We start from the raw sequence: 13574 nt of genomic DNA, 5'->3' as shown, positions 1-13574 counted from the left end.
GCGTACAGGGCTGTGCGTCAAAAACACAACAAAGCCTCCCGTCGACGATACTTATCAGCCTGGAGCTGAACCGACCATGACATCTACTAAGTCGTTGTCTATCAAATAGAGGACGGTTTTCTCTTCACGAACCGTCCTATCGAAGGACTGCGGCGTGGAATAGGCTAGACTATGCTGACCACGTGGATCTGGTGAATATAGTGTGGGGATCCGGGTTGAGGGCCATCACCACCAGATCGTTCCGGCATAAGGGCTTCAATGAGCAAGGGCCGGGATACAGCGCCGACGAAATAGCTACAACGGGGAGTATCAGTAAAGCAAGGAGTGAGTTACAGTCGGTCGCAAGTCCAAAGGACCGGTGACGTAATATTGCCGCACACCTCAATATCACAACACATGAGCAGTACGACCTCCCCTCTCACCAACGATACCGCACAGCTGAGGGAAAACATCTCCGTCCACCTTCCGACGTCCCGATGCCTCGATACCTGTCGTCGTAGAAGAAGAAAAACTAGCGGCGAGGGGTTATCGCCGCCTATCCGTAGACCAGACCTACGCGACCTGCTGACCAATTAGAATACCGCAAATTTGAGGAAAAATCACGTGACAGTAGCGCGACGAGGATCAGGATCATCGCTTGTCTCGACATTCTACGATCAGTTCTGGAATAATAAAGACGTGCTTTTGTTAAACTCTACGATCAGTTCTCGAAAAATAAAGACGTGCTTTCCTTTTATTAACACTACGTTCAGTTATCGCTAATAGCAGACGTGATTTTCTTTTGTTAATTCTACCTTCAGTTTTCGTTAATTGCAAACGTGTTCTTGTTATCGCTACGCAAGTCGCCGTAACGCTATCGTATCGCATTCTCTAGCACCTGTTAGATCTTCTTTTACGTAAGTGAGGTTCCTTTTCTATTTTGTGAAGCCACGAGAGTACTTGCAATATATCGTACCTTTACCTTTATCTCTCTTTCTCTTTATCTTGCAGTTGGTCTGCTTGAACCAATTGGGCTCGTACTCTTTCCCTTTATCTTGCAGTTGGTCTGCTTGAGCCAATTGGGCTCGTACCCTTTCTCTTTATCTTGCAGTTGGTCTGCTTGAGCGACCTGAGCTCGTACCTTATTCTCTCTTATCTCTTATCTTGTCCCTTTCTCTTTCTTATTGCAAGTAGCCTCGCGACTGGTTAACTATTACTTACGCATTGTTAGTGACTATTGCTTTATTTCCTTATCTTTCTCTTCTAGAATATCTAAATGTCTAATATCGCTGTATAGCAGCGCGTTCTGTTAAATGATCAATTTTTATCTTAGCTATTAAGCATTGATATTTTGCTATATTTTCTCTGATTAGTTCATATCTGTCTCTTTACCTATTACCGTTGATTATCGTATCTTAGTGAGCGTACCGCGTGAGCGATCTTACATCGCTGCGTGGTCCCGCTCGTCGTTCATTTGACATTGGAGTATTGTACCGTATCGCATAACATCTTTTTCATTATTTTCGTCGCTAATATCGCTGATCGTAGTTGTCCGTAGTCTCTTTGGTTTGTCGTATGTTGCATATTAACTTTCTTGAATATTATTTGCCTTATCTTGAATTATCTTTTATCGTACCGCGTATTACCTTTCTTTCTTCTCGCGCTTACCGCAAACTAGAGACTACGCATTATCTGTTAGTACCTATATTTCATAATAATTTTCTACTTGACCTGTTGCCTTGAATTTATCTTGTCATTCATAAATCCCTGTCTTTGCATATTTCTGATAATTCTGGTAATGTGATAACTATTACAATTTTTGTATCTCGCATGTGTTTTATAATCGCTTCGCATATTTTATGGTTCACCTGCTTAATGCTTAATTTAAGTACCGTATATCTTTTCTGTTCTGCATATTCATTATAAAACCGTATTAATCATTACCTTGAATCATAGTATCGCGAGCTTACGCATATTTCCCGCTTATTCGGAAAATGTTCCGTTATTTGTTAAATCTCTCGCTTAACTTTCCTCTGTACATATTGTTAATTATCGCATTTATCGTAATTGTATCTCAATCTCTTCAGCTACTTGCTGGTTATTAAATTTATCGCTTCTTAATCAATATATTCGATACTATTTCTGCTTTACCTGTTTCTTATTTTGTCTATTGGATTCGACCCCTCCCCTCTACCATTATCTTGTCTATACTGAGCAAGCTGTGCAAAACCGTCGTAGAACCTGACCTTACCTTTACCTATTACCTTTACCTTTACCTTTTCTTTTTCTCTAAATATCTATCCTCTTTGACGCATGTGCGTCTGGCGCCCAACAATCGTATCTTTCTTTTATCGTATCTCTTTCTATGTCTAATTATTCAGGTTAGTGACTGCGCCGTAGGGTGCATTTCTTCGTTCAACCCTCGCGAGAAATTTTATCGTGTTACAAAATGGCGCCCAAAGTGGGGCCACGATAGTAACGAAAATAATTGTCGGTCACAATATATATCTATTTTATTTAGAGGGGTTCACTTTCGGAGTTGGCTAGGGTAAGGGCTTGACTTTACAATGATATAAATATAAATTACATTAACGCTGGGCGTACAATACTTGATTCTCGTTGGGATATTCGCGATTTACCCACGCGACATCCAATCCATGCAGGGTTTACGGCCATGGACTTCCGCCGAACCCTGACTTTCTTTTTCCCGCAATAATCGATTGCTCTCGCGACTCTCGTTTCAAACGCTCGCTTATCACTCTCACATCTCACTCTCTCCTCCTCGCTCGTTTCGCGCATATATATATAGCTCCTCCCTCGGTTTCTCGAACCTTCTGGAGACTTCTAGACTATTCTAGCTTTACACATGGCCGCTTCCGCTTCCGGCTCCCTCACGCCGTCTCTCGTACATACGTTTCACAACCTTCGCGTGGCAAATTCGGTTTCGATTCAATTTTTCTTTAACAGAATATACCCGGTAGGTATCGCTAACCGAAAAATAATCAAATAAATATCCTGATGATGTACTCATGACTCATAAGAGATAAAGAATTGATATTCAATCGAATCACTAATTAAAAGTTTGACTTTTTCTTTATATTCAATTTCTTTAATTCATTTCCGAATTCCACATACGTATTCATTACTATTTATGTGTTTTGTCTTTCCGTTCATTAACTTGTTATATTACCGGCTTAAATTCAGATCATATTCTCCTATATTCATACGTTTATGTAAAATGGAAATCTACAGTAGGGGGAGCTCTTCTTTTGTAAGCTAGGTTTCAAGGTAAGTTAACGCAAGACAATTGGTCTATGAGGGCCAATCTGTGGGTGCTGACAGGACGTTTTGTCTATTCACATTCTATGAGTAGAGGATGTTGAGGAATGCTTACAAATTTCTTGTCTTACGTTCTCCGTGTTTGGTATGCATATGAACCTTTTCAAATTATTGTCTAAAATGTGTTGCCGGAGTTCATCATTTCGAATATGACATTCAGTATCCTGTATACAAGGAAATGTGAAAATACATGCCGTTCAAATATATGTACGCTGCTTAGAATTGCCTAGCTGCGAGTTGGTTTTGCTTGTTAACTGATGGCATGATGCATGAGAATTATAAATGTAGTCATGCTGTACAGTATGATGGTAACTGCAGGGTTGATATAGATCTAAGAACTTATGGTAAAGCATGTAAGACGCTGTTACGGTGATTGCACGTCGGTAATTAGTGGCGCGGAAAAGATGCAGCTGCGATTACAGGCTGAAACCTAACAAACCTACGTTCTGTGGCCAAAAAAAAGATTAAATCGAAAAAAGCAAATATCTGAAAAAAGAAAAATAATGCACATCAGGAAAAAAAACAAAAATTAAAAAAAGCAAAAATTTGAAAAAAAAAATGTAAAAAAGTAGTTACCAAAACTTTCCACATCCATGTCGTTAGCTCTGGTTAAATCTAAAGAAAAGTCTCGAAAATTCTCATACGGGTTCAGTATTTTATATCCGCTTGAATGGGTCGAGTAGAAAGCTGCTAATTCGTCCTCTCTCTTGAAAAGAGGCACCATGTAATCTTGGCCCGGGGCGCCAGTTGTGCTAAATCCAGCACTTATCCTATTTGCGCGTTTGTTAAGTTTTATTAGAATCGGAGACAGGTATCTGGGTATCTTTTTTTCTGAGTGAAGTCCCAATATTGATAATTGCTTTTTATTCAATTTGTCTACCCATTTTCATTCAATAGACCTATCGGAATTGGACTGACCATCAAGGGGTAATAGACATTGCTTAGACGAAATGAAGGGTCACTTTCTCCAATATTTTTTAAGAAAAAAATTAATATTTTGTAATTCTGTTTTTCAGACATGTTAATATAAGTCTTAAATTACAAGAATTTTTTTTCAAATATTTCAAAACAAAATAGCGCCGGAGTGGCTGACGAGAGAAGACTTTTTTTTCTTCAATCATCTCCACGGGAGAAAATCATTTTAAAGGAAGATGCCAAAATCTAGCGAAGTGTGTAGGATTTCAGAAATATTAATTTTCACAGAAACCGCGTTCGTTTTGAAAGGAAAAGTTTTTTGCTTATGAAAAATATCGGTCATAAATCAATCCTAAAATCGTTAAATTTCGAAGAATCGAAAAAAATATCCCACGTACTTCATTAAGAAATGTCATTGTGAAGCTTCAGTTGGAGTCGATCAGTCAACAATTCAAGGTGCTAGTTGGTCGCCCACCTTGAAAAACATAGTTTTGGGAAAGACAGTTTTGAAGTTTTGGGTACTAAAATGTTAAGGAAATTTATTGTTTACTTTTTAGGATGTACTGGCTACACATTCTCAGCCAAAAGTGAATCTAATCGACAGTATTGAATACTTTATGGTAAGATAAAAATCAGAAGAACTTCAACAATCAGAAAGACGATGAAAAAATCAAATTTGAATAAGAATAATGTCCGAAAGGTATTAATAAATTATTTAAATAAAACGTTGTTCAACAAATTTTTAGAAAATGTTTTTTTTTTCACGAATTCGTTAATTTTTCTGAATACACACAAATTTCTAAAGAATTTTCTCATCATCTTGAATTTTTAAATTTTGAAAAATGGAGGAAAAATCGCGAATTTTGGATACGTTCTCGTAAAAACGTTGTACATTACAATCAAGAAGTTTCCAGGGCACTGAACAAATAGTTTCGTAAAAACAGCTTTTACAAATAATAATTTTTTCACCCAGTATTCAATATTGTTGACGAGACGCATTTTTGGTTGAGAATATATAGCCAGTACATCCTTAATCTGCAATGTCTGGGCCATATCAATTGGCCTTCCGAATAGACATTTTTCTGTTCCTCATCCTCTCTTGATGAAATAGTTTCTCTATGGGCTTCTCTTGACTCTTCAGTGAGGGAGCGCTCAGATTGCGCAATACGCGTGGCGTCAGCTTCATAGTAAAAGTTACAACAGTGAAATCCAATTGTTGTACCAAGTTGACTCATGACTTATATTATTCCCTTATAATTATCATTGAAATGAATTACTGTAAGGCCCACAGCAATATCGATGACAGTTTTGCCACTGGAAACAGCTTTTGAAGCCATTGACTATATCATCAGTATAAAACTTTCGTTAGAGTTCTGAGTAAACCCACTCAAGCAACGCGTTAGCAGCTCAGTTCTGCTCAACTCTTCGTAAATTGGCTGCGTTTCCTGCTTCAAAAGCTTCATTCGGCATTGCTGGATCATCCTCGTAATTAATTTTCTCTCCTCCGATTGCCTTTCGCACTTGCCAAGCACACCATGATCTTGGGCCCTCTAGGCATAGATGGTGTTGAGGCTTTTCATTACTTGGAATTTCATGATAAAGCGTAGTGCAAATAGCTTTTTTTATCTTCATTATAATAACAGTTTCTACGTATAGCCAATCCGTACTAAATAGTAAGTTCATCAATCATCTTGCCTATTAATTTACCTCTGCCTTTCAATTTTTTATTCTTCGCTACATTTCGGAGCAGAGTGCTTATTCTTTTCTGAACTTGATCAGTACACTCTTTTTTTATTTACACTTGGATTTTTCTCAACAACAGCTTTAAAGGTCCTATACCGCCACCATCCCCCACATAATTGAGATAAGTAACGCAATTTTTTTCACTTACACGAAGAAACATCTCGAATCCGCTGGCAACTGCCGACTTTACAGCCGACTCCTCGTGATTCGCTTCGTAAACTGTTTCATGGAATTTCTACAATTGAATATACGTAGCTGTATCTTGCAACACGAATTGGCAAAAACGCGACAGCAAAACACGAGATCGTAATTCGGACAAATGGGTGCCTATCTACCTCACTAAATTCTAAGAATTATCATTACGTATACTCGTATTATTGGGCACCAGGAACATTATTTTCTATTTTACCACCTTACCTTGGCCACGTGACCGGATAGCTCGCGGTATATATCGGCACTGGGGCATGATGATCGTTCAAGACTTCCGGCAATTGAAGTTGAGCAAATTTCTTTGGAAGAGGATCGGGGTGGACTTGGATGAAATCACACAGAATGTAAATTGTCACCGTACCTTGTTTATTATTTTAATCTTTGGTCCTCCAAACTTCCCCACTCTCACACTCTACGCTTCTTTCCACTTTCTTTCTTTTGCACTCAGCACGTGATTTTCACTACTATACTGTAGAACGAAGACTGCCCTGCTGCCGCGCCGTGGACACAGATCGGCGCGGCGTGTCAACAGCTCGGCTACGCGAATCCTTGCCTGTCATGGCTGTTCGGCGCGCGTATTTAAAGCCAGATCGAGCTCGACTAGGTTCTTAAAACTCTATGAAGAGGCAAGTCAAGTTGACCTCGCCAAAATCTTTCACACTTTTCCGGATCATGCATGCTTTAGAGGATTCACTTTTAACCAAAACCTCAACCACTTTTTCAGTGTACCATCCTATAAGAGAAACAATCTCAAAAAGTGATGAAAATCCTCTTTTGCGCCAGAACCTATCAATTGAGTGATCCCGTTGTTTTGACCTTTCTTAACAGACACTCTCTTTGCGTTCGCAGCAGCATTTTTCATCAAGAAAGGACACACAGATTCAGACGCCTTGCAAGTAGTTTTGATAATTTCATCGTAGCTTGTTTTGAAATACTGGTGATGGTAAATCCACGATTGCGCAAAATTGTTTTTATCCCAAATATGTATACCAATGCCCAACAAACGCATTAGAAAAATTGTTCGTCTGTTTATTTTATAAGCCCTGTTATTAATTTGTTGACAGCTGTTTATGTATACAGGAGTAAAATCATCACAATTTGCAAAAATTCTGAAGCCTAAGCCTTGTATACTTTCTTCAGTAAATTTTACTGATTTGTGGCACACTAAAACAGCAGATAATGCGGAGCAAACTATTGAAAAGCTCAGTATGAGATAGTCAAAAGTACTATGGTAATCAACGTCATAAGTTTTTTTCGATACCTTCAATTTGTTTGACGCCGTGCTGACGCTCGACGCTCTAGCGTATATCGATTTTGAACATTGCAGCCTTGAATAGTTTTTTTAGAGACTTTATTTTTACCGTTTCTCATTCCTTTGCGTGACTGATGTTGAATTCCACTCATTTCAACAACAAATTATGATACAAAAACTAACGAAATCACTACACTACGATAAACACGTGTTACTTACGAGAGAAACGGTGTTGTGTCTTCTAGCGGACTTTACGGCATCACCCGTTATTCTAGCATGAAAATTCAAGTACTAGAGACATGTAGTGGGAGTGGACTACTTTAGAAAAATAATACTCTCGGGCAGTCAATAACTCGTTATTAGCCGCCAGATAAACACAAAATTTGAAGAACGAACATTTGATGTTCGCTCTCAAGTTACCGGCAAATTGGCATCGCACCCTCATTCGAAAAATCAACTTTTTGGAAACTTAAAAAATTTCACCTCACACACAGACTTTTGGGTATCAATTTAAATAATTAATAAATCATTCAAGTCAATAATAAAAAGGTAGAAAAAGTAAATAATAATACAAGGTCGTAAGAAGAACTAAACTAGCAAATTAAACTAGTCACAATTTCTTTTTTATCCAACGAACTTTCTACAATAACTTCAAATTGACAAGTACTAATAGCCATACCCCAATACATATATAATACGTGTAGACCGCATGTGATTGCATCATGTATACATATAACAGATTTGGATTGACCGTGTAAAAAGTGGGTATACACATGGCAGGAAAATTTTTCTGATTTGACCAAAAATTGAAGTCGAAAAATCTTACCTTGTTGTTCAATCTTGCCGTCATTAGGGTCAGACCAAGAGCGAAACGCAATCGCAAACCAATCTCCGGGCACGGGTGCGGTGATGTTCTGCACCTGTTGTGTTCCATCGCTCGTAAAGAACAAGCTATGATGAGGAAATCGCGCCTCCAGGAGATTCTCCGGAACTTTGGATTTGTCAGGATTCACGAACGGAATGCTGCCAGGCTTGATGTGGACAGTAATGTTCTGGGGTGTGCATCGGAAAATGCCACCAGTCTTGACTTCATTCGCATGAAACCTGACGAGCAAACCACCGGAAACAGTTATTAGAATTGCATATACAAATTGATACAGCTTATGAGCTTATTTAACTCAGGGCCGTTGACTACAACTACACCAGCTGAAGTATTGAATTGCCAACTAGTGTTTAAGATCGTTTCGGTGGATATGTGAAATTGACACTTCAAATTAAAAATACACAAAAAATTGTAAGTGTGCTTACTCATCCCGAACGAGTTTGGAAGTGCTCCACTATTTTCAAAAATAGTCCAGTCGAATCAATACTGAAAAATCTATTCAAATAGTTTAAGGGGGGGGGGGGGGGGGGCAACCTTACTAAACGTCTCATTTCGGAAAACAATTCACTGCTGATGTTTTAGCCGATAGTTCTGAAACTAAAGATGAAAAAAACCGCATCTTAAAAGTACGAACGCCCTATTCTCCACGACACGAATTCCTTTTGTAACTACATACTTAGGACTAATAGTTCTGTGTCGATAGTTATTTGGTCGCCGAAATTTGCAATATGTTGCACACATGATACTCCCTGGTATTTGTATTTTGTTGCCGTCACAAATGTGAAAAAAATAATTTGCCAACTCCAGAATCCAGAATGCTACACCCAGAGTTTGTTACTGTAGCAATGCACCGAAGTTCGTGGGCAGATACCATCCAATTATTGGTGAAAAAATTTAAAACTCTTGTGGATAACCACCCCGGTATAGCTATCAGAGCGATACACACGGCTATGCGAGCCACACGAGTAACTGACCTTACTATAGTTTTCAGTTATAGGCGCAGAAACCAGCAACTTTAACCGGCGTCCAGAAATTGTCAAGTCAATTCCCGTATATTGATTGGAAAATGTGTTATTGATTGGAAATATTTCAGTGGGTGAAAGGAAAATTTTCAGAATGGATTTTAGAGAAATGGAAAGGCTTCTTTGAATGTAAGTCACGTAATTATAAATCGCCGTTGCATTAAATCGAAGTCAGTTGTCGGACCTAATCTGTAACTCTTGACAAAACCGGTGTCGCTCTATCCCATTGCCTTCGGCACCCCCGACTTCATCTTGTGCATGATCATCTGACCCTCGGTAGAAATTGCCTATTTCCGCCCATTGTTGCACCATGTACAATTACATATCGATGAATGTTAACACTTGCTTCAATAATGCATTCACTGAGTCGTACTGAATATGGCATAGATGCTATAGGAATCCGTCGTTCAGCTTCCATACCCATACCGCATCGTTCGTGCAAGTGGACAACGTCAAGCTCTGATATTCCGCTCTTGTAGCAGCACAACAGTACTGTTGTAAACAAAGACCCGATCATAGCTAGACGAACTAGAAATCTGGCAGTCACAAGCACTCCTTTATCTTAGTGTAATAATTTAGTTGGAAAAACCAAGCATTATTATTATTATACAATCGATAGGGTGGTTACAATTTTTATCTAATAAACTTTCCCAAAATTTATCTGACTCTTCCTGCCAAAAGATTCAGAATTACTTGACCTTTTTACAGGTAATGTGGAGCCGTTTTTACAACTTTATAAAATTTATAGAAATTATACACCTCTAATACATAAATTTGGATTCAAGAACAAATAATATTGCTTCGTTTTACAAAAATATTCATTGCCATAACATAATGTTGATTTTAATATTGCCGCAGATAATACATAAAAGTCAAAACACAACAACTTGTACTTTGTCCACTACTTTGCATATTAAACAATGAACATGTCATGCATATATATATATATTAAAGTAACGAAATCACAAGAAGAAACACTACAGACTAAATAAGTATAATAACTTAACACTGCCCAGCAAACACATCTTGGACCATTGTCAAAACGTGTATACGGATAATTGACAAAATGATTTTACATTGATACAACGTCACAATCTTATAATTTTTTGTACTCAGCATAGCCAAGATGAACTCATTGTATATTATAAATATATGTTTTTCACAGTAAGAGTACCTGAAGTTATTATGTTAAGTATAATGTTAATATCATATTCTCAGAATATTTTCATGTCTGACGCCACTAGGATGTACCCAGCACGAACCATCAATACGTATCCGTTACGATTTGAGTTATCAAAACTGTTATGTAAAAGTAGTTCTGGATTTTTAACTTCTTTACATGTGATGACAATGTCATGTAAAATTATTCATATTATGGATATATTATTTATTCTTTCCTATAAATTTTCTATAAATTCGCAGACTTCGTTACATAATGGCTAGGGAAACCAAATGATATGCGATGAGTGTAATGCCAATACGAAAAAGTAATATATGGTTGTTTGAGTTTGATCTTGCCGATTTACGCAAATTTTGCACGTAAATTTCACTGGACATGTAGTGAACACTCTCGCAGCCTTTCGAATACACATCGGATTATAAAATCGTTCAATCGGAATACGTTGGTACAGCTTCATTTATGCTTCAGAACGATTTTAAATTATTATTAGTGAAAATTTAAATGATCTAATACTCTGAACTACTAAACTATAACAAAATCATATACGTTGAGCGCCAGACGCTTTAGCGTCGAATTTCAAACAACAATACGAAACAATACGAAACAATACGAAAAATAACTACAGAACCCGTTCTACGGCTGGATAGACTCAGGTAGTCACACGAACTGGTAGAGTGGCGGTATTCAAGGCAGCTAACGATAATTGAAGTATTGAAGAGATAAAGGATAAAATCAAGTCAGGGAAAATTAACAGGTCAATCAGTCGATTATACCGGGACAATCTCTTGAAACTATACATATAATGCGCATGCGCGAGTTTTATCGGCTGCTCGGGCAGGCTGGCCACTCCGAGTTTCAGCTGTCAAACTCTGTTTCTGGCGGCGTTGTAGTTCATACGAATTTTTGAGGTTAGAATCTCAAACAGTCGAGGTAGTGACTCGGAAAGTTGATGCGAATGCTCTTTGAAAATTGGCTTTATTCGACTAAAATGAGAAATCTGTTTAAATGTTGGGTGCTTGGAAGAAACGCAGCAGGTAGGTGCGAACACTTTATTTAATCATTTTTATTATTTCGTACATTAGAAATAACAATGGAATTTTTATCTATCAACAGGTGATACGGCCAAAATAATTACATCTCTGATATTCACTGTTATCTGCCCATTCAATTTGTCAGACGTACAAAGATCATCGCCACTTTCAAGCAACTAAGCAACTTTCTCACTCTTTTGTGATTTTAGGCGGTAATATTGAATTTTATCACTCTCGAAAATGAGACATTAAACCGAGCGTTCGAGAAATTTAAATATCTCACTATCTGTAACGGAACTGTGAATCTTTTTTTTCCTGAAAATAGTTCAACAAAATTTACGAATAGTCGATAGTCAATGTATTTTTTCCGATTAACAAATTATTGCTACTACTATTTAAAATTTCCGAATGATTATCAGAATTTATATCGCAAATTTTCAATGATGTTCGATTAAATAAATGAAGGGAACCTAATACTCAAATTGAAAATTCAAGTGATATTAGATTTATTAAAATGATTTCTGTATTTCATGTTAGTGCGGTTCGAAACAAAGAAAATCTAATCGAAAGCGTAGAACTCGGGAACGTAAATCACATCCTGTGACACAAGTTGAAAATCAAGTTTCTCAAAATGCACCTCAATGTCACAATTAGCTTCAAGGACAATCACGTTTTAGAGTAATGTCAATTTTGAAGTAATGTAAAGATTGTGTCCCTTGTTCCATCAAAATAAATGAATATCTAATTGTTAACGAAGTTTATGAAGATTTTTTTTTTAAATAATGTAATTCGATACAATATCTTGTTCATAGTCCTCCGAACATCAACTTCTAACAAGGATATTGGAAAGAGTCCCTTTGTTGCAGAAAACATTATAAAATTCTTGGTTTTCAATTCGTGCTATTGAATAACTCAGTGTTTCAGGTTCCATTTTCAATCTCAAAATGGGATTTTTTTTGCTCCAGATAATGCTAACATGAAATGCAGAAATAATTGCGGTACATGGAAATTCACAAGCTTTCAGTCTTAGCGTAGGACCCTATAAAGAGTGTAAAATTGAATTTGATTTCAAGTTATCGTGCAACTAGCTAGCCAGATGATACCGTCAGCTAGGATTAAATTTAAAGACATTTTTAACTGGACTTATTTAACAGTTCTAGATTTAGATTGATTCAGTTTCCCTAGCAAAATTCAACCCTACAATCTAATTGAGGACTTGAAAAACTATTTATCTGAATTCAATGCCAAAGAGAGTAAAAGTAAGCTTCAAAATAAGATACCAAATCAAATAGTATAAAGTTTGAAAAACAATGCTGGTCAATAATAATGCTTGAATTACAATGGTGCACAGAATGATTCCTCGGTAGAATGAATTGGCAGCAACGGTTAAGTAACAAACTTATCGCTTTGGGCTGGATCAAAGCAAAATGATGAGATATTTAGCCACTATGATCTGTAGTGTATCCCGCTCTTCAATTTTGCCTCAACTGATGTTAAGAAGGTGGCGATGGCCTGATAAAATTGACTCTGGCACCTGATGTCTGACGGAACAACCAGGTTCGATGGTTCTAATGATTGCACCGCTCGAGAAACCAGGATCCTTGCCACCTAAACATTTTGACCATCAGGTAAGGCATAATTTTCCTCGTGTTAATTAAAGTTTAAACTTCGAGCCTGCTGAAAAAAAAACAAATTTTATCATTGAATCTATGTTAAAATATTGTCATTGTCAAAGATCACGTAATTGGAAATTTACTTACATGCTTCCATGCCTGACAAATTTGGTCCCGCTTTGACAATGAATTATTTCGTACCTGAAAATATTAGAAACTATTATTATCAAACAGGATCTTTCGGTATTTTTGAAAGCAAAAAAAAAGAAGCACTTTTTGAAAGGCAACCAATGGCCAGACGAGGGGTGATCAGAAGAGTGGAGATTGGTCTCCCAGTGTTATCGGACGATTGTCTTGTAAGTTATTGTTTTGTTTCCTAATTTTTCATTAATAGCATGATTTACACT

The 13574-nt window shown here is 37.3% G+C and overlaps 1 protein-coding gene across 2 annotated transcripts in view; it reads right to left on the bottom strand.

The window, feature by feature from the left end:
* The window catches only part of LOC107217132 (transmembrane protein 8B-like), a 557855-nt gene that overhangs the window by 138380 nt on the left and 405901 nt on the right, over positions 1 to 13574 (bottom strand). For both annotated transcript variants that reach the window (XM_046738348.1, XM_046738347.1), the window contains one exon: positions 8265 to 8542. In XM_046738348.1, coding sequence (XP_046594304.1) covers positions 8265 to 8542 — 278 coding nt within the window. The remainder of the gene's footprint in view (positions 1 to 8264; positions 8543 to 13574) is intronic.

Source organism: Neodiprion lecontei, chromosome 4 (assembly GCF_021901455.1).
Source record: "Neodiprion lecontei isolate iyNeoLeco1 chromosome 4, iyNeoLeco1.1, whole genome shotgun sequence".
Classification (NCBI taxonomy): domain Eukaryota; kingdom Metazoa; phylum Arthropoda; class Insecta; order Hymenoptera; family Diprionidae; genus Neodiprion; species Neodiprion lecontei.
The sequence above is the reverse complement of the archived record's forward strand: the minus strand, read 5'-3'. Positions and strand labels throughout refer to the sequence as shown.